Genomic DNA, 21,166 nt, shown 5'->3' on the forward strand with positions numbered 1-21,166 from the left:
ATTCTAACATTAAGAACATAAAAAGAGCTTGCTGGATCACGCCAATGGTCCATCCATTCCAGTAGCCTATTCTCACAGTCGTTAACTGTGGGAAGTCCACAAGCAGGTTCCAGCACAAGAACACTTCTTTCCTCCTGTGATTTCCATCAACTGGTATTCAGAAGCATTGCTATCTCCAGCTGTGGATGTATGGCACAGCCATCATGGCTAGTAGCTATCAATAGCGCTCTAAATTTGTCTAATCCTCTTTTAAAGCCATTTTTACCATTATTGTATCATCCATCCATCCATCCTTATGCTCAGAGCCGTCTTTCCCATTGGTCTTAGTGGTCTTTGCCGGCAGCCTCCCCTTTCCCTGCACGCCCGCCAGCTGCGCCCCGCCAACTATATGGTGGGCGTGCGTGCAACTTTCTCCCCAAGCTTCCGCAAGAGGAGAGCGATCCCCGCAGAGGCTTAGGCTCTGCATCTGCTAAAGACAGCCCTGCTCCCGGTCGTTGTCCCCGGATCTTTGCACCACGGCGCCGGGTATGCTTAAGACAGCCCTGTTTATGCTTCCAATGCTTTGCATACTTGCCTTGCAGCTACCAGTAAAAAGGTTAGCATCCCTTTAAATGGTATTGTTTGTTTTGTCAAAAATAGTAATGTCAGAGTGGGTTTTGTTCCTCCGAACTACTCCTGAGCATTATTTACAGTGGAAAGGTGGGGCATAAATACTGATAGACAGATAATGCTTTCCTTCACTTCCGTTCAAGAGACCTGGGAGTTCAGATCAGTCCCAGAGATGGATGCAGAGAAAGGCAGGCATTTATATTTCAGAAGCATCTTGGCGTTGCTTCTTTGTCCCAGTACAATCTGGTGCAGCCTGTGGTTACAGTCTAACCTAGTTAAGAGTTTCATGAATTTTCATCTTAAGGCTTTCCAGAGGGGTAGCCATCTTGGTCTCTTGCAGTAAGTAAGTAAATAATCAAAGAGTCTCATGGGACCTTAAACTCTAACCAAGTTATTATGGCATTCGCTTTTGTAGACACATGCCCTGCAGTACTGTTTTTTCCTAGAAAAAGAGGTACTGGAACTCAACATGAACACCTCCCTCATTCTCTTAGAATAGCAATGGTGCCCACCTGAGAGTTCTGGTTGAAAAAAAGCCCTGCTCCTAAGTCCATGAAAGCTTGTGCCACCATGCAATAAATTTGTTAGACAGCACCATGTTGCAAGATGAGATTTTGACCATGACTCTACCAGCAGTGTTTCCCCTCCACACCTCTTGCTTCTTTCCCTCTGAGGGATAGACCTGTGAAACTCAGAAGCTGGCTCGCTGATTTGTGATTATTATTTGGGTCTAACAGAGTTATTGTGTCACTGTTGTCACTTGAAGGCTGCATTCTCCCAGAGCCTCCACCCCACCTCCCCTGAGTATCTCACAACTGTAAAATCTTAGGAAATGACCCGTTCACTTTTCTCCAGTCCAGAGAGGAATGCCGAGTCTGGCTCTCCTGCTGAGCTGCCAGTAGACTGTGGGAGCTCATGTCATACCTAAGGAATTGGTTTGTGGTGAGGTATGAGACCATTTTTCCACCACCCCCTCTGGGAGGTTGTGCAGAGGGGGCTAAAGCTGTCAAGGAGTTTATGAGCTGCTTCAACACAATGGTTTCTTGCCAAGCCATCCCTACTCTTAATTCACATATTGCTGGCTGATCCCCAACTTCAGCTCAAGGATTATCTCATGCACATTTCCCCTGAAAAGTCTCCTGTATGCAGAGCCGCAATAGGCAGAGTTCCAATGAGTACCTTACTTCTGCGTGGCTTCTTTTTCAGTTTGCACTTCAATATATGGGGGATCAACAAATTTTCTTCTCATATGTTTCAGCACTCAGAGACCGGTGCCTGATTTGAGACACCACAGCAAACTTTGTTTTGCGGAAACTGAGCTTCCAAGCATATAAGCAAACCATGGTTTACTGCTGCTTGCCTGCAGGGCCTTAGTATGGGGTGGTGCTGGTAATGCCACAGAAAGGGGTCTAGGCCCGGGCTGTAAACTCTTGAAAAGATGACTATTGCCAAACAGTCCTTTATCCCTCTTGATCCCTCAACTTGCATCTGATGCCTGAAGCTGCCAACATCAGAGGTAACCAATGAGAGTTAAGTTTTGCAGTGTTACTTTGGATTAGTGTAAGAATAGTTCCATTCTGGTAGTGTTTATATCAATTTTGATCTACATATTCACTCTTCCTTTCCCTATACTGCATATACTCCTTTTGTGTAAACTACTGTATTGGATTTCTGGGTTATGCTGGTTACTGGACAGTCAAGGGCTGGTCATATTCCCACAGTTGCTTAGACCATCGGAACCACATTATCAGTAGTTTAGTGCCTGGGGAGGCAGGCCAAAGTTGCCAAACTCTACTCCCAAGGAGACCACCCACAGGCAGTGGGATTCCCACATCCCTTGCTGTAGGGGACACATCAGGAGAGAGTAATTGGACAGAACCCCCTTTACTACTGGACTACAGGGTTTACACTGCAGTGGAGGACCACCTCTTGTTGCATTTGGTACCCTGGGTTACCCTTATAACTCTGATGAGAAGGTATGGGAAGGCATTTTTGAAGAGGTGGTGCTAACCTGAGAAAGCCCTTGGGATGTATCATCAAGCCAGTTGACCGATCTCCTTGCCTGGACGCTATGTGTCCTGCTCCTTGATTGGTCTGGAGGTGGGTGCTTCTTAGTGTTTGCCCACCACTGAGGCAGACGTAAACAGAACTGCCAGTGACATTGGTAGCAGCTTTGCATGTGGATTTTGTCTTGGGTGGGAGCAGATGCTTGGTGGGGTGGAGCTTGCTCTTCGCCATGATCTGACCACTGAAGCATTGCTGGAGGATACTGCAAGAGAGTGTTTGACCACCGGTATTCATAAGACATCACTCATTATCTGCTATCCTGTCTGTTATATAGAGACCCAGGAGATTACTTTCTGAAACCTTTGTGCACGCAAGCAAAATCGTTCAGTTTCTTTTGGGTGGCAGTAATAGCTTCGTAACACAGACAGTGTCTCTCTATGTACTGGCTGGGGGGGAAAAATCAGGAAAAAGGGCTTAGATAAAATTGCTAAATTGTTGTGGCGATTCAGGTTTAATCAGAACTCAAGCTGGATTTGAGTTTGTTGGTGTCCCTGCTACCTTCTCTCCATTTCCATCATGGATGTTGGCTTAAATTACTGGTGTTTGTTCTGTATTATTTTATTGATGCTATTGCTTCAAGTTTATCCTGGCCTTTGGCTAGAACAATAAACTGATGAACTGAACTAAGAAGTACTGCCATTCATAAAATATTGTATTTCACAGCCTGGTTTTTAAGCCTTTTCTACTTCACTTAGAAGAGCATAATATGTACTAATTCAAATGAGAGCACTTGAACCCCCATGTTACTCATCCAATTCCAGTGACTGGCCTCAGTCCGGTTGTTGTAGGGATAGCCAAAATGATCTCATCCAGATGTTTTGGACTCCAAGCTGCAATCAGCAAAGGCCAGCATAGTCAATGATCATGGATGATAGGAGCTGTTTTCCAACAACTACTGGAGGGCCACTGGTTCCCCAGTCCTGAGCCTCAGACACTTAATGTGTATAACAAGCGGTGGCTTTGAATGGTGGCATATCTCTCCATGCATATCCAAAGATGCAAATCGTGAAACTGGGCTGGTGTAAAAAGTGTTGTTATGCCGCACTGGCAAGCAACGAAACTGCTGAAGCTGCGTGGCAAAGTATGGAATACTGGCTCAGTTGCCTGAGCAACAAGAATAAATTTCTCGCTCCAGCAGATCAGAGAAACAAGAATTGCAAATGGGCATGAAAAAGTGGTAGTCCCCTGCCTCTGGCATGAATGTTTTTTTGTGCCGCTTGAAATGGCAACCCTTACAGTGCAAACCAAATCTTGGGAGATGAAGAAAAAAGCATAGCAGTAGTAGTATTTGGCAAGTTCAGTGGGACCCTAATGCGCATACAGTAAGGCTGATGCGGGGCATGAATTCATTCTTAAGCACACCTGCACCATGCAGAGAAGTCTGTTTCTCCTTTGCTGAATGGGGATAAATAGCTTCATATGGTTCTTTAGTGTTGAGTATACCTGAAGCAAAACTAAGCACTCAATGAATTTTCTCTCTCACTAGTGCTGTTGATCTCTGCAAATTTTGAGGAACTCTGCTGATCGACTTAGGAAAGCTAAAATGTATTCTTTGAAGAGAGCTATTATGGTTAGGAGAAAATGACATCCTCTTAATGAAATAGCAACATTGAAAGTGGTCTGGGGCTTGGAAGAGCTGTCAGCTCCCTCGGCCTGAAAGTGGAGATGAGCACCACACCCCATAGTCAAATTCGACTGGACTTAATCGTCCAGGGGTCCTTTACCTTTTGCTGCATAAAGGCATTCATGGATGGGCGATGCAATCTTTGAACATGAAAGTTTCTGAAAGAAAAGTGGAGCTGCAGAGAAGTAGCCATGGAGGTCCAGGCTGTTGTTTTCTTGGAGAACACAAACCTGTGTCCAGGTTTCTTCCAAAGTGGAGTAGGATCACAGTGGTAGAAGGGTGAGGAAAGATCAGCCAAGATCATACTGCCCGTTTGCTTCAATGTTTGCTTCAATAGCAAACTGCCTGTTTGTCAAAATGTGAATATCTTAGTGGAAGTGTGACAGTGTGCTCAGGGTGTAAAAAGCCTTGGCTTGGTCTTTTGTATTCTGGATGGGAAGAAAAACATAGGTCTGAACACTAGCTCTCTTGTGCATGCTGTCATTCATTTATGGCAAGTTTTCCTGGTTAATTAAGGTGCTGGCAGGATATACATCCAGGCTAGGCTCTGCTGCACACAGATGTACTTGGCACATGAAAGCATGGCCTTGTACTTTTGATTTGCTTGGCTTTGTCTGTTGCCTCCCTCCCCCCCCTCCCCTCTGCTTGTCTACAAATTGCAGGAGTCTTCCTTGCACAATTGCAAAGTTTCCTAAAGGCCATGGGAAGCCATATGAATGCAATGCCACTTTTGAAGACTGATATCCTTCTCAGTAACATGTGATAGCTGTAATCCTACGAGAACAGAATTCTAGCTAGAATTGTACCCAAGCTATTAAAAAGTGTGAAGTGGTTCTAACCTGGGACTTGCTAAGAAGAAACATGATGAAATCAAAAGATATGGAGTTTTAGGCACTAAAATATGTAGCCCCCCCCCATGGCATAGCTTACAACTGTGGACTCGTAATCTGGTGAACCGGGTTCGATTCCCCGCTCCTCCACATGCAGCTGCTGGGTGACCTTGGGCTAGTCACACTTCTCTGACGTCTCTCAGCCTCACTCACTTCACAGTGTTTGTTGTGGGGGAGGAAGGGAAAGGAGATTGTTAGCCGCTTTGAGACTCCTTAGGGTAGTGATAAAGCGGGTATCAAATCCAAACTCTTCTTCTTCAACTGAGCTCTTGGAACTGCGTGTGCACAACTACACACATAGTCCTACTGTTACCTTTTGCATGGAATGACATCATCTGAAGCACTTAAGTGGAAAACACCCAAGGGATCCTAGTACACACAGGCAGTTTCAGAGGTTAGAGTGAAGAACTAAATTGGACATCTTCTGGCTGTCCAAAGGAGAAAAGGTAACTGCTACACTACAATAAATGTCTTTTTCCCATGATTAGTTTGCAGAAGCTTTTTAAAGTCCTGCATTTTAAGGTATGTTCAAATGCCATGTATTACTTACGAAACATGCAGTCTGGTAGGTTCCCCAGAATTTTACTGAATGCACAGCACTAGTACAGAGCAGCCATCCTTGCTATGGAGCATTTGGATGCATTTGGATCCAAAATCTCCCCCCAAAATATTGAGAATTATGGAGAGGGAAACTATTAAAAAGGAGGCGGAAATGAGATATTCCCCCCAAATATGAGTCAGCAAGCTAAGCTGGGAGCAGAATTACAATCAGACCTCAGTCTTAAGTTTGAAACCGCATATCCTTTTAGAAGATATGACCAGGCAATTTATGGGCAGGGTAGTGAATGCCAAAGAGTTCTTTTGAGGAGCTCCAAAATAAACATTGATTAAAAATTCCAAGCTATATTATGAAAAAGAAAATCTACTGCAAATGAAAAAGGAAAGTCTGATTCATGTGTGCAAGCTTCCTCGTAGGAGCCTGCTACCCCCCCTGCCAGAATAAAATTGATGATGCAGCCTTCTGGGAGTCCCTGCCCTATACTTCAGGCGCAAAGCTGATCACCTCAGTTAAGCAGGGAATTCTCCACTATTCTTCATGCCAGATTGCAGCTGCAATCTAAAACTACATTTACATGGAAGTAAACCCTGCTAGAAATAAGTGTGAACTAAAGAGGAGGGGAAGATGCATGTGTGAAAGGGTATGTATTTTTGGATGTAGTGTTGCTTGCAGCTGAAAAGGCTCTTCATTCCTGGACAAAACATCCTTCTTCTAATCCTGTTCAATATCCATACCTTCTTGAGAGGTTCTTTTTCTGATGGTGAGGTCTGCTTTTATTTCACAAGGAAACCCTTCCCTCTCAAATGAAGTAGGTTGTTTGTCTACTGAGTACATACCACAATAAATTGTAATGTTTAAAAAGTTTTCCCAAGACTGTTTTTTTGCAACAGCACGTTAAGATGACAACTGTTCCAGGAATCTGCATGAGGTTTATATGATGCAATATGACAACAGCTTCCCAAGTATGCATTTCAATTCACAGTAACGTGTTAAGAAACTGCTACCTGCAATGGCATAGACAGTGGGATGGAAACATAAATGTACATGGGCACTGTGATGTCACATTGTCCACAACTGTCATTCCCACAACACACAGGTGGAAGCTGCATGTCACAGTAAGCTATCAGCCATGGTTTATGGTGCAAAACGTGCCCACTTTTCTCCTCCCTGGTAGTGCACGGAAGAAACAAACCATGATGCTTGGGCTTAGCATTGCATCTGACTGAACCAGGGACCATAGTTTGCTTTTTGCTCAGACAAACCACAACAGGTAAGAACAAACGTTGTCTTATCATTGTGGTTTGTCTGGAGCAAAAGAACGCAATTCCTGGCTCTGACATAACCATATGTCAGGAATAATGGTTTGTTTCTTCCACATGCTAGCAGTGAGGAACAAAGCAGGCCTGCTTTGCTCATGTGGGGTAAGCCATAGTTTACAACTTACTGTGATATTTGAACATGGCCCATGGGTTGGAATACATGGCAGAAAAAGATTTGAGAACCTGCCAGCAGTTCCACATCCTAAGCTTACAATGCCTACAACAGGTACAGAGAGACAAGGAAGCTAAAGGACGCTGGGCAATCTGATCTGCTGTTTCCACTTCCCCAAAGTGGCTGGGAAAACACAGCCAGATGGGTGTGGTGTAAATAATAAAATAATAATAATTATTGCTAATACTTAGGCTTAGAAGCCATTCCAAACAGTGTATACGTCAATGTATGTAGGAAGCCCCTGTTCACAAAAGGGACATAACACCAGGTTTTCTTGGGGCACAGAAGACCTTGTCTATTATAAACCCCACCCACCGCAGGCAGAAAGAGGGAGAAGAAGTAAAATGTCCATCCTTATATTTTAATGGCAAAACCCAACAAAACATTTAAACTGTCAGAGAAAAGCCAACGGAAGCACACGCTTCCAATACAGTTACAAAAATAATAATAATACAGTCCATCAAAAGTGTCCTAATAGTCTGAATCTAGGAGACAGGAAGTAGGTATTGCACAGGGGAGGAAAAAAAGAAGATCCACCCTCAAACACATTCCTCCCCCTTGGAAGTAAAACAAGCCAAGATTTGAATTGCACAGCAACTCGGCTTAGGACACGCACGCGTGCACAAACACACATACAGAGGAAACGGGGGAACAGTGTGCTTTGGAACTACCTGTACAAAGTTTAAGAATACATATAAAAGGAGGGAAGGAGAGACGGCAGGCTTGTGGGATATGAATGCTTCCAGGGGGCGCTCCTGTACATCCAGCTATAGAAGACCACTTTTCACAATTTAAGACGACCAAAGCATGAGCCCTGATGTAGCTCGGAAGGGGGAGGGCCCTGTGTGACTTTCTGCGGTGTCAGACACTGCTCTTCCACCTCACCTGCAGGATCCATTACTGGCTTGGCCAAAAGACACGGCTGATCCAGGCAGGAAGCATGGCTGCGCCCTGGCACTAATTGCCAGAAGAGCCTTGGGTGTTTTGCCATAGCTCTGGAGAGGAAGGCAGGGAAATATAGTGTGTGCCACAGATATAAGAGTATCTGAATGGATGTCTGGTTTAGGCCAAGTCCACGGTTCACCTGGGAACTGGGCCCAGAGTGCTGTGTTTGGGTGTGGCCACATCTAGATGGGAAGAAGAACACCGCTAGATGGGAAGGTGGATTCAAACAAACACATGGGCATGTTCTGAAGTCTCAGGTGCTGTTGAGGATTGTCAATGCTTCTAATCATAGATAGGAGCATTAGGTACAGAAAGGAAAGTCAGTCCTGGAGGAGGATAGGTTTCCAGGCAGATGCAAGATATTTCCTAACAGAGGATAGCTGGAGAGACGTAGCAAGCTCCTAATCTTTCTGAGTCTTCCAAAACGTAACAGGCCTTTGCAGTTCTTTCCCCCAAATTCAAACCCCTTGCATCTATAGTAAACAAAGATTAGGTTTGTGTGCAGACTTCCTTTACCCACCAGCTTGTCCACGACTCTTATGCCATCTAAGATGCACCAATGCAAAAAAGAGAAAGGGGGGAACACTAAGCAAATGCTTCTTTTGCAAACCCCTATTGCTCAGTGCTCTTCTGCCTTCCAATGTTGTCATTATACCATAGAAAACCATTAGTCTTCTAAACTGTTTCAGAACACAGCTTGCAGCCTCACTGAGGCTAAGTATCCTTGCTGCAAACCGGAGATTTAAACTTACATAAAACAAATTTCATCCACTGCCAGCCTGCTTTTCCTTGGACTTAAGCAGAGTTCTCAGCTCCCTAACCTTCTGACAGGACTGCCTGTTTATAGGATTGCAAACTGCCCTACTAAAAGTCAGCTGGGCGTCTCTGTTGTTTTTGCTTCCGCTCTTGGCTACCTGCTCAATGTATTTCAAGGATGACAAATTAGCTTTATTGCAGCTAGAGACATGCAACTGGTTAAATGCAACTGATCCAGAAGACTCTGGAGAAACCACAGGGCTGGAAGCAAGACTCCCAGTATCCATTGCCAGAGCATGTTGAGGAATGAGTCCCTTCAACATTAGGTGACTGCCTTTTTGTGCATATAGATAGATATGCTGGAGAGACCTGGATAAATAAATTTCTTGGCATAAAAAACCCCAGATCAGCTTGCAATAGTGCTGAAGATTCCTGAATATCATAAAGGGTATGGATACCAAATTACAATAATTCAGGGCAAGTCTTGGCAGTGGGACTGCAGGGGAAGTTGAAGGTGTGCATGTGCATGCCTAGGCTGGATCAAGGAATAAATTGTGAAGACCATTCTTGTTCAGAAAAGGAACTGGGGAGGGGGACAGTGCCATCCCTTGCCACTAGCGACTGGTCCCTCGACAAATGGATAGTGTGCTATTACCACTGGCTGATGCACTTGCTTCTCTATACAGCAATGTATGATAGAGTTACGGCTATCACCCTATACTGAAAAGGGAACCCTATAGCAAAAGCCCTTAGTTCCTACTGGTGATAAGAGCTGATGGCCTATTCAGGGTGGGCTTTGAGTGCCCCTCTCAGCAAACCTTAACACGTTTCGCACACATTCACAACAAGTTGCCATCTCCTCGATCACAGAGTGTGAAAGGGAGAGAGAAAGCAGCATGTAAGAATGGAGGCAAAAAAAACCCCCCCAACCAAACAAAAAAGTAGGAAAGACTGGAAGGAGGCACTTTCTTTTTCTTCTTCTTCAAAATTTCTAGTGCAGCAGACTCAAAAGTCAGCTTGGAGCAGCTTGCTCTTACTTAGAGGGATGAATGCATGTGGTGTGGTCCTCCCTGGACATACCAGGCACTTTCATCCTGTTACATAGGCACCCCTTACAGGTGGGACATACAATACGGGGCCAAAGGGCAAGGGGAGTGGGGAAAGGGCAGATGGGGAGGATATGTTGTGCTGAGGCTGCAAGACTGGCCCATGACTATTTTTGCGAGTAGTCTGGCTGCTTGCCACTGCGGCTGCCACCCAAGGTTCACACCAGCAACGGATCCCAGTGATGTGCGGATGGCAGAGGCAGGGGTGCAACACACCGCCAGCATTTCCATCCCTACGTTCTGCCTCGTCTCAAGAACTGCGGCAGCAACTTTCCAGTAACAGGATACCATCACCAGGGCAATGGGCACAGCTCTTGGTCACACTACTGAGAAAGGCAGGACCCATTGCTGGAGAAAGTGTGGGGACTCTAAAACAGCAGGGACTCTGCCCCTTGGAGACCTCGCAGGCCAGGTGGCAGGGCCCCCCAAGGGGGGCTCCGACAATGGTTGGAAGACACCAAGGTCTTCCTTCCCAGTGCTTCGAGGGAGCAGCAGGGCCCTCTGTAGGAGCTGGAGGCAGACAGGAAGGGAGCATTAGGCAGCAGAGCCCATCCGTGGAATGTGGTGGTGGGGAACGTGGAGTCAGCGCTGCTCAACACCCACTACACAAATAACAGCACCATGGCCAAGCCCAAACAAAGCCCTCAATCTTCTCCATGCTGGATATTCAAGGAAAGGCTGGCCAGGCTCCTGTGCCACTCTACTCCTGTTCCCCAAGGCAGGGATAAGGCATGCTCTGAGCACTACACGGCTGTCTCCTGGTCCTCCCGCTGGATCATCTGGTAGTGCTGACGGTTTTCGAGGTAGGCAGCCAGGTCAGGGTCATTTGCCTTCTCAGCTCTGTGCTTGGGTGTGTCTCCCTGCAAGAGGGAAAACAAAAGGCAACAGCAAGTTATTTATTTTAATTTACTTATCTACTGCCTTTCCTCCAAGGGGCTCAAGTTGGCATCCTCCCTGCTCCCCACCCCTGATTCTATCCTCACAACTGCCCTGTGAAGAAGCAGTGATTGGTCCAGGCACCTCCAGTGAGCTTCACGAGGGAATGGAGTGGGGACCTGAAGTCTGACAACCCAAAACCCTCGTGGAACAATACACCACATGACCAGCGGGCCTTCATCTCCTCTTCAGAGTAACCTGTTCGGCAGCAAATCTGCTGTGAGCCATTAAACTGAGTCTTACCCAATCGCAAGATTTAGAGGCAAGCTTGAATTTCCACCCTTGTTTATATAGTGTTTAGGAATTTGTTTATTTACCTCAGGTGAGCAACTTGCACCATCAATGAAATATTAAACACTAAGATCAACCATAGAATTGCAGATTCAAAAGAAAGAAAACTATTTAAGAGCTCTTGCTTAAAAGTAAGGTATTTGCCTGGGGCCAAAATGACCTCAAAGTGGGTGCCAGGCAAGCTTTCCTAGGGTGAGCATCTCTCAGCCAGGGCATCACCACCAAAAAGGCCCTCTCCTTAGAAACCACCCACAAACACTGCATTTGGAGAGACCCTGCTTTTACTTTTAGGCTTCATATCATCCCCATAGGCACACATCTGGCTTTTGGGGGGTACTGCTTGTGTGGGTCTTCATTCAGTCCCCCTCCCCTGCCATGAACACACTAGGAAAGACTAAGAGAAGTATCCAAGGACAGTGGAATGTGATATTCTGGGGTGGGGGAGGATGTAGAGGGGGAGGGAGAGAGAGAGAGAAAAGAAATCTCATCCTTTCTCCCCCTTTGAAGCCCCTTTTTACAATTTCTCAGAACAACACGGAAGGCAATCTTACTCTGCTACAAGCGATCGCCAAAGAAGAAGACTGCCAAAGACTGCTTTAAAATACATAGGTAATGATAAAGCTCAGAAAAGTTATATTCTACTGAGCTTTAAAACTACCCAAAGACGCCACACCAGATAGTCAAATTCTACTATAAACAACACAATCACGGCTGAGCAGCATTCGGCGACTGCTTAAAGCCCTGGCGACATTATGTGTAATTTTCTGCCCATGGGGTGGGGTAGGGAAGAGTCTGCAGGAAGGGACTTCCCACGAGTTAAGAGAAGCAAGCGAGGGCCTCTGGTATGGGCCTCTGGAGGGACATACGGCTTAGCCTGGAATATCCATGTGCAAATGCAAGCATGAGCAGAAAAAGACTCCGAGCCCTTAGAAAAACGTTTGTGGCTGAGATCTATTAAGTCGAGTGTTGCCTCAAGGAGGAGCAGGAGGAGGAGGGGCGAGACTGGAAACCAAAGGAGCATGTTGGGAAGGAATGCTTAGGGATCTCTGGGAGATTAACAGCTGACAGCTAGATAAGTCCTCAAGGACCTGTTTGCATGCTCCTGCCACCCCCCCCCCTTCCCCCAAACCCAGTTGCTGGGAAAATAAAATAAAGGCCTGCGCTTGAATATCCTCACTACCAATTGCATTGACAGGAAAAAAGGTGATTGCCTTGCACAGTTGTACAATGAAACCTTGCCATAGGCAGCTTATTTTCCTGGCCTGCAGAAGCCAGGATAATCCAAGCAAAAAGAGTGGGGGTGGGCTGGGGTGAGGTGTGTGTCTGGGGAGTGCCCTGAAATACCATCTCCTCCACCTCCCACCCCCACCAGAAGCCTTACTAGAGCTCCTGGTCCCCGAGGAGGCTCACATTTCACGAACTTATTGCAGCCATCTGGACTGCGTCCACTAATGAACTCCTACACTCCATAAAAAGCAAATCTGTTAACAGCTTTCAGCCATGTCTCCCCCTCCCTCTCCCCCTCTCCCATTCCACAAGCCTCTGCCCCCCCTTCCCCTCATTAACTACCCCCACCCTCCACCAGCACGGAGCAAACTCTGCTGCTGAGAAAGGCCAAGGAAACCTGGCTCTCTGCCGTCTCCATTGAAAGTGGGAGAGGGGAGGCCTTCTACGCTGGGCCCTCGCATCCCAGTGGGGAGAAGGCAGCAAGAAAGGAAGGGACCCCGAGACAGTCGCCGGCCATATTTCACAGGGGTGCACAATGGTTTAGATGCAGAGGTTCGTTCTCTCTCTCTCTCTCCCTCACACCCACACCCACACACCCAGAGAGAGAGAGAGAGAGAGAGAGAGAGAGAGAGAGAGAGAGAGAGAGAGTTGTAAATGCAAGCACAAGCTCCACTGGCACCCCCCCACAAAAAAAGGATGGAGAGACAAAGGCAGAGCAAAGGTCATGCACAAACCTTCACCACAAAGAGGAGCCACAGGTTCACATGCAAGAAAAGGGAAGGCAGACATAGCTGTACCACTGCCAGCACCAAAGGTTTCGCTGAATGAGAGAGATGATTTTCTCTTGCAACAAGGAAAACAAGCGGAGAGCTTCTCTACTTGACCATGCAGCATTTAAGCTTGGAATCAGAACTTCAAAGGCGCCTCCCCTCCACTGCCCCTGCAGCCGCATAATTCTATGATGAGGGCAACGTGGACCAAGTCTCTGCTTAAGACATGCTAGTACTATTGGCAAAGATTGGAGGCTCATAAATTCACACATTGCAGTTTCCTCTGTCTGCTTGAGAAGCAGCATGGGTTCCCAGCATATGCCATATTAAAATAGGTAGGCATGCTGAAACTTATGGCACGATGGTAGCCAGGCTGTGTTGTGCCCGTGGCAAATGCACAACCCAGACGTGTGTTGTGTCTCAGAAATGCAAACCCTGCTGGCTGGAGGGCCAGAGCCCATTTCTATGAGCAGGGGGAAAGGGGCATTCTCACTTCACACAGTGAAAAAGCCCCACAAGCTTCAGTATGCTGGCCAGTCTCAAAATTTCATCTTCCTCTCTCACCTTGGTCCTCTTTTTCCCATTTCCATGGCTGCTCACGTTCTGCTTCCAGCTAAAGTCACTTTTGCTTGGGTTGCATCCTGATTCCTGAGCCACTGGCGAAAGGTTAGGGGAGCAAGCGAGTTGCCAAGAATTGGCTATAAAACAACTTCACGCAGTTGGCAAAGGGTTTTTATTGCTTGTCTGAAACGCTCCAATGCTTTTATAGCTCCATTAGCATCGACTTCGGTCAGGTGAACTCACAAGCCCCAGGAGCTTTTGGCTTCATGGCATGAAGCATCCCTACTGGCTGGGCTTATTGTTCAGCTTCGGGTCACAATAACCGGCTGGCAGAAAGGCATCTCAACTGGCCAGAGAATACATGTTTGCTTCTAGTCTGCCGCTGGCCAGCCCCTGGGAGCACTGGGACCAAGGGACAGTCTCAATTCCGTCTCCATCAAGAAGGAATTCTGGCACAGAGACGAAAGTGCATCTTGTCCATTGTACTCTAAGGTGCCCAGACTCTGACATCAAGCGATACTCCACTCGCATATGGGGGGCAGAAGCCTACCCTACTGCTGTGGAGCTGCTCATTTGTATGCCTTTCCTGCTATGGTATCCCTCCCATGCAGGAGCCTTAATAGTCTACAGCTGGGAGAGAGGGAGAAGTCTACAGTGAGACTGTCCTTGCAGTGACCTCAGGGAGTAGAAAGAGGGGAAATGAGACATTCTGGCCCCTCATTTCGAGATAGAAAAAACAACACTGGCAGCAGAAGAGATAAATTTAACTCTTTACAAAGCTGCTGAGTTAAATGCTCCAGCCCAAGCCCAGATCTACCTTCCGATTCAAATACACATTATGTATTTTCTTCCTTGGCTCAAAAGGTAAGCATCCTAGCTCTGTATTCTCCATTCTCTTCTCGGCCAGAACCGTCTCAGGGTCAGTTTACACGCTCGTCAGAATCTATCACTGAAGGTCCCCCCACCCCACTGCTCTGCCCCAAAGTAAATCTACACTGCAGGACTTCACGTTGCAAATGATAGAAGTACTGTGTGCGTTTGCTTATTTACATTTCCCCCTCCAGAAAAGAATATCTCCCTATACATAGAAAACTAGCATATCAGGGAGTCAACTAACCTCTGCTATTTTCCTTGGGACTCTATTGCTCTATGTCTAAGAAGTGTTTGCCTTGTTGTTGTTGCTGCTGCTGCATATAATGGCCTGAAGCAATACATATCCATGGGAGACTTCACCTGCCAAGCACAGAGGCTGCTCCCTAAGGTTTTGCTCTAGCCATTCTCAGCAAGCTCCTAGCTCAAGCTCTTACCTGCAGATCCGTTTTCATCAGTGAAGCTCCAGCCTCCACAATGTAATGGCAGATGGTACGCTGGCGGAGGGCTGCAGCCTGGTGCAAACCAGTCTCACCGCTGGAAGGAGAAGAGAATACAATGGGGGACCAGGATCAACAACAGCCACACTTAACCTCCCTGCTCCGAAGAGCAAAGGGATCCAGAAGAGGGCCTGGATGGAGCCAGTTCATTGCATTAATCTCTGCCTGGGCTTAGTGAGACCAAGAGGTGGGCAGAGTGCCATGCAAGGAGGTGGGGATGTTGGCTTCACCAGGCCCAGCCATTTTCTCCCAGAGGGCTGGGATGTCAGGGAGAGACATCCTGGCTACCCCTCAGCCCTTCGCCCTTCTTGAAGTGAGCAATCATTCAGCCCGGACACTGAGGTCTGAAGAAGCCCCCCGCGACCCTCTCCCAGCTGGAGAGGTGACGTGCGGCTATGGCAGGAGCCTCTTTAGCCGTGCGCCACCTCTCCAGCTGGGAGAGCGCATGCGGGGCTAAAGAAACCATAGCCCCGCGACCCTCTCCCAGCTGGAGAGGTGACGCGCGGCTATGGCAGCAGCCTCTCCGCTGCTCCCTGACCTGCTCTTTGGGGCTGGTGGTGGGCTTCCCCCCGCCAGCCCCAAAGAGCAGGTCGAAAGGAACCTGAAGCCTGGAGAGTGAGAGGGGTCGGTGCACACCGACCCCTCTCGCTCTCCAGGCTTCCAAGGTAGCTGCCTGAACGCACCCCAAACGGCACCTTGTTTTAGAGTGGGAAAACAAGAGGGGAGAAATTCTCCCCCTCTCTGCGCAGCGCCTCCTGCCACTTCGCTGAAGGGGCGCTGGGCAGAGAGGGGGAGAATTTTTTTTTCTTGTTTTCCCCCCTCTATAACAAGGTGCGTCCTATTGTCCGGTGTGTCCTATGGTGTGAAAAATACAGTAATTCGTTCTGGAGGTCTGTTCTTAACCTGAAACTGTTCTTAACCTGAAGCACCTCTTTAGCTAATGGGGCCTCCTGCTGCTGCCGCGCCACCGGAGCACAATTTCTATTCTCATCCTGAAGCAAAGTTCTTAACCCGAGGTACTATTTCTGGGTTAGCGGAGTCTGTAACCTGAAGCATCTGTAACCTGAAGCGTCTGTAACCCGAGGTAGCACTGTATTCACCTTTTCTGCTAAGCAGATCTGTTTACGAGCGAGAAACCTCCTCTCTCCCCACCCCTTAGTGGAATAGTTGTTCCACCAAGATGGCTGCAGGGGGAGCAAGACTATAAAACGGGGTGGGTGGGTCAGAGAAAAAAGAAAAAAGAGCCGGCCTTCTGCCTCCTTCAGCAGGAGACACTTATTGCTAGTAACAGAACACTAAAAACCAAAACAGGGCTTACTTTTCTTCTTCTGCAACATCCAGGATCTCTACAGGAGCTGGGGAGGAAGAGACAAAAGCAAAGCAATGAAGCCAGCCTGCCTGACATGAGCCACGCCACTCCTTATTCATTCCGCTGCAGATGGGAGAGCAGAGCAGACTCTCCCACTATGGCCTGGCAGAGCCCCTATGTAGGAGTTGGGGCTGCACATTTTTTTCATGGACATCAAAAGCCTTTGTGAAAATCAACCCCACAGCTGTTTTCCTATGTGAACAAACATTTTAATCTCCTTCAGCCATAAATTATATAGCACTCTGAATGAGAACTGTTTACAGAACTTTTTTGCATTCACTCCACCACAGCCCTTAAAAGATGCCATTATTTGCGGTCTAAATGTGAGAGAGGGCTTTTAAATCTTGATTTTGGAAGATTTGGGGGTAGGGGGAGAGGGAAGCCAGCAAGGTGACCTGGGGTAGGATCCCAGGCTATCTATGGCATATGAGAGGGACTGCTGCTGGTGGTGGTGATGATAGCTAGAGTGAAAACCAGGCAGGTAAGCAGGCCAGATGTGAATCAGGGACATGCGTGTGTGTTGGTGTGTATGCAGATGCAGTATTTTTCATCCCAATGGAAGGACCCCTTCCTTTCTAATGAATGGCTACTGAGGTTCTTCTAAGTGCAAACCCATTTTGGAAGAAAATACCTCCCTATTTTCAAAACCTCCCCCCTCCCCGTTTTTGCACAAAGCTACTCTCAATTCCTTGGTGGGGTCAAAACTGTAGTACAACGTTCTTGGTGCAACCCAGTGTACCACTTACTATAGTGACAATTAAGGAGAGCATCGTTGATCCCATTTTACAGATGGAAAGCTGAGGCTGAAGTAATAGTGACTTTGCTCAAGGTCATACAGTACACTCAGAGTTAAAGATGAGAACCTATGTGAAAATTCACAACCTTTACTTCCTGGACTGCACCGATATTTGATTCTAACACTCACAGCCATCCTATGAAACTAACACGACAACAAAACAACCCAGCGCCTTTTCTGGTCTGGCTTACCATTTTCAATTATGTATTTGACAATCTCCTTGCTCCCTGATTTGACGGCATGATGTAGAACAGTTTGGCCTGTCTGATCGCGCATCATCAAATCCTTGCCAGCCTTGTGCAGTTCTTTGAACTGCGGAAAGAAAGAACAACTTGAGATGAGCTAGACTCTTGTGAGGCAGGTTTTAAATTGAGGTGACTTTCACAAAAGGTTAAAAACAACCCAGCAAAGATCAAGAGCAATTCATTTTTTTAAAAAAAAGGTTAACAGCTGAAGACCACTCAGAAAAGATGTTGTGTCAGGCAGAAGCATTAAAAAAAGGCTTTTCCAAACAGGTATGTGTTAATCCTTTTAAAAGGTAGTGGTAATGAGCATAACCAGTGCTACGATGGCCTACCCTTGTCACCAATGTAAAACTCTTCTCATACTACAGGCATATGGAGGAAGCTGGGATAGCTCAGTTGGTAGAACATGAGACTCTTATCTCAGGGTCGAGGGTTCAAGCCCCACATTGGGTTACAGATTCCTGGCCTGCATTGCAGAGCGTCGGAGTAGATGACCCTTTTTGGTTCCTTCCAACTCTACAATTCTGTGATTCTATTAAAAGGATCTCCTTGTAAAACAAGGTAAACACAGACTCACATAGGTGCATAATTATGCACAGTAGTAAGTTTAGAAGAGAATTTTTATTTTTAAAAAACCAGCACATGGTGAGAAATCACTCACTCTTCCTTGGTTACTTGCTCCTATAAAATGTACCTTATGGGGTTAAAGCAGGCACATCATCATCGAAAAGTCACTAATAAAGGAATCCCATGGTTGACTCTGTCTATTGCCAGAGTCACTTTCAAGGACATTGAATTAAAAAATATATATACTTCCAAACTCTGAATCTGACGTGAATGAAACAGAACATAGCAAGAGCCCTACTGGATGAAACCCAAAAGGCTGTCTAGCCTAGCACCCCGTTCCCATTGGCCAACCTGAAGCTTACATGCAGGACAGAAGTGCAATTGCCTTCTCCTGCTGTTCTTTCTCAGCAACCAGCACACTGCATCTGATTCTGGAGATAGTATGCAGCAGTCATGCCTAGTAGACACTGATGGCTTTATTCCCCATTAATTTGTCTAATTCACTTTCAGCCATCCATATTGGTGGTCATCACCACATCTTGTGGTAGTGAGAAGCACTGCAGAGCATCACACTTCAGGGTGAAATTTCTCTCTAAGCAAAACATTGTCCTGGTTTGCATATAATGCTAAACGGTGGTTTATTAGACCATGGCTTATCATTACATGTGAACCCATCCCACTAATTGTGGTTTGTTTGTTGCTCATTAACCATGGTTTGTAGTTGGTTTAGAAATCTTTGTTAACATTAACTATAGCTTCATATTATTATGAATCTGGACCTCCTCCTTCACAATAGTTGAGGAGCCATCACTGTGGCAAAGTTAGAGCCATGAGTGAAGAGTGGCAAAGAATTCAAAGAGCTCTCAAGGCTCCACTTCTCTTACTGCTGCTGTTAACTATTCTGTGATGAAATAAACCAAGGTTCAAGTGATAAGTCTGCCAGAAGCCCCAGCTGTAAGTATGGCTTCTTATTTATTAGATTTATTGCCCACTCCTCAACACGACATCTCATAAAAAAGATTACAGCAAATACAAAATACAAATTGAAAACAGATTAAAAAAAACAAGCAAACCATGGTTTAGTGTTATGTGCGAACCAGGCAATGGTGTTAAATAATCCAGAATTCTATCAGAATAGGTACCAGGAGCACAATTTGACATATGTTTCCTAGCAGGGGTCACTATGGGTATGTGTCTACGTTGTGGGACTGTCATGCTCCTGACTTCAAAAGGAGGAGCAAGTTGTCTCTACGCAGAAGTAACCCCATGTCAGTCTCACTCCTGACTGCGGTAGGGATGGGTGTGGGATGCAATGAGGATCCTATAAGGAACATTCAAAATGCTACTGATCTTCATGCGCACACCATCTAGGCAGTCTGATCAGATAACTAAGCACCAGTGTTTTTAAGCCATCAAGGTGTGCTTGCGGTATCCTGGCAGCCATAGAAGGTTCCCTCAGTAGGATGTTCACTGGGCACAGGACAAGAATCCTTAAAAGCAAGCCTTCATTGCCAGAAGTTATCCATTAGTGAAGGCTAACAAGCAGGTCGTTATCAAGAAGCTAGATGGCGCTACCAGGAGACTGCAGCAGTAGTAGCATCATCATTGTATCTGACCCTAATCAGAGATAGGGAGACAATGCCATGGCAAAGGTTACCAGACCCTCCCTAGCTCTGCAGCTTAGTTTTTAGCACATGGTAGCTGTTACCTTGTGGAAATCGTTATTCTTGGCAGCATCTATCAAAGCATCATCTGCAAGAAGGAGACACAGGTTCAGGGTTACAAAACCAAGCAGGAGGGCAGGGAGAAGGTAGAGTGAGGGTCAGAGTGGGCAGACTGGCCAAAGAGACAGCAACTGGAAGCACTCCCACCATGTGAGCAGGGGGCTAATGAAGAAAAGGTCATGCTCATTACCCAGGGACCTCAAGGGAGATTGCCTGTGACTTTTATCTGCCCACTAAGATGTCTGGACAGTAAAAGGCAGTGGTGTACTGCTGCCAAACATCCTCTACACTTCTAGACTTTTCTGACCTCCAGTTGGAGCTGTCTGGAGTCTGGGAGAAGGAAGGACAAGAGTGGAACAGAGAGACCACAACCCAGAGTGGTGATACTTAGCATAAACACAGAACGATTTATGTTAATTCAGCATTTGTTGAGTATGCATTATCTCATTTTACTGTTTGGCTTTCCCCCTACTGCTGCTCTCCTCTTATTTACAAAGAGCGTTTGTGCTTGTGAATGCATGTGCACAAACACATGACAGTGTATTTGCATGTGAGAGGGAGAGATGACATGTGCATGTCTTGTGGACCATCACCGAATTTGATCTGCCACAGAGTGCCATGAAGGTACTGAGCAACTGAGAGAATGAGAGGGATCTCGGGAGTTTGGAAGGCACCAAAATTTGCCGTGAGGGCCCAGGCATGCATCAAGGAGGACTCACAGCTCCATAAAACCCACTGATGAATAGAAGGAACAAATAATGAAGGGAAGTCAGAGGGGTATTGGGGTGGGGTGGGGAGTGGGAGTGGGAGAGGCAAGACAACGCAGTGATGTATGGAAGGAAAGAAACATTCCAGCAGAGGGGAGGACAATTTGTCAAAGATAACTTGAAACCCGCAGGCCAATGAACAGCGAGCACGAAGAGGTGAAGCAGAAAGGGTGAGTGGAGGAGGGGGAAAGCAGGTGTCCCTGAGGGGAAAGCGTTTGGGGATGCCTCTCCATCAGTGACTCACTCACACTTCCAGGAATTAAGCTCTATTCAAGCTCCAGGAAAACATTTTCCATTTGCTCAACCGAGAGAGGCCCCTGAACTTTGCTCGCACATCCTGGAACCCTCACTGGTGCCTGGCAGAGACTAACCCTGCTCCCCAGCCATGAATCCCAAATCTCTACAGGTGGGAGATTAACTCTGCGCCACGATGTTATTTCCAGACAGATTTTACAAATGAGGTGAAGAAGGAAGGTGGCTTGTTAAGTCAACGGGT

General features: G+C 46.7%; 1 protein-coding gene across 14 annotated transcripts in view; it reads right to left on the reverse strand.

Moving 5' to 3' along the window:
* Window positions 1-7,580: 7,580 nt before the first annotated feature.
* The window catches only part of DGKZ (diacylglycerol kinase zeta), a 140,497-nt gene continuing 126,911 nt past the window's right edge, over window positions 7,581-21,166 (reverse strand). For all 14 annotated transcript variants that reach the window (XM_083462565.1, XM_083462563.1, XM_083462560.1 and 11 more), the window contains 5 exons: window positions 19,888-19,931; window positions 17,559-17,679; window positions 16,521-16,557; window positions 15,140-15,239; window positions 7,581-10,907 (listed from right to left, as the gene is read on the reverse strand). In XM_083462565.1, the coding sequence (XP_083318691.1) occupies window positions 10,791-10,907; window positions 15,140-15,239; window positions 16,521-16,557; window positions 17,559-17,679; window positions 19,888-19,931 (419 nt within the window). In that variant the 3' untranslated portion in view covers window positions 7,581-10,790. The remainder of the gene's footprint in view (window positions 10,908-15,139; window positions 15,240-16,520; window positions 16,558-17,558; window positions 17,680-19,887; window positions 19,932-21,166) is intronic.

Source organism: Podarcis liolepis (assembly GCF_965112155.1).
Source record: "Podarcis liolepis genome assembly, chromosome: 1".
NCBI classification, from domain to species: Eukaryota; Metazoa; Chordata; class Lepidosauria; order Squamata; family Lacertidae; genus Podarcis; species Podarcis liolepis.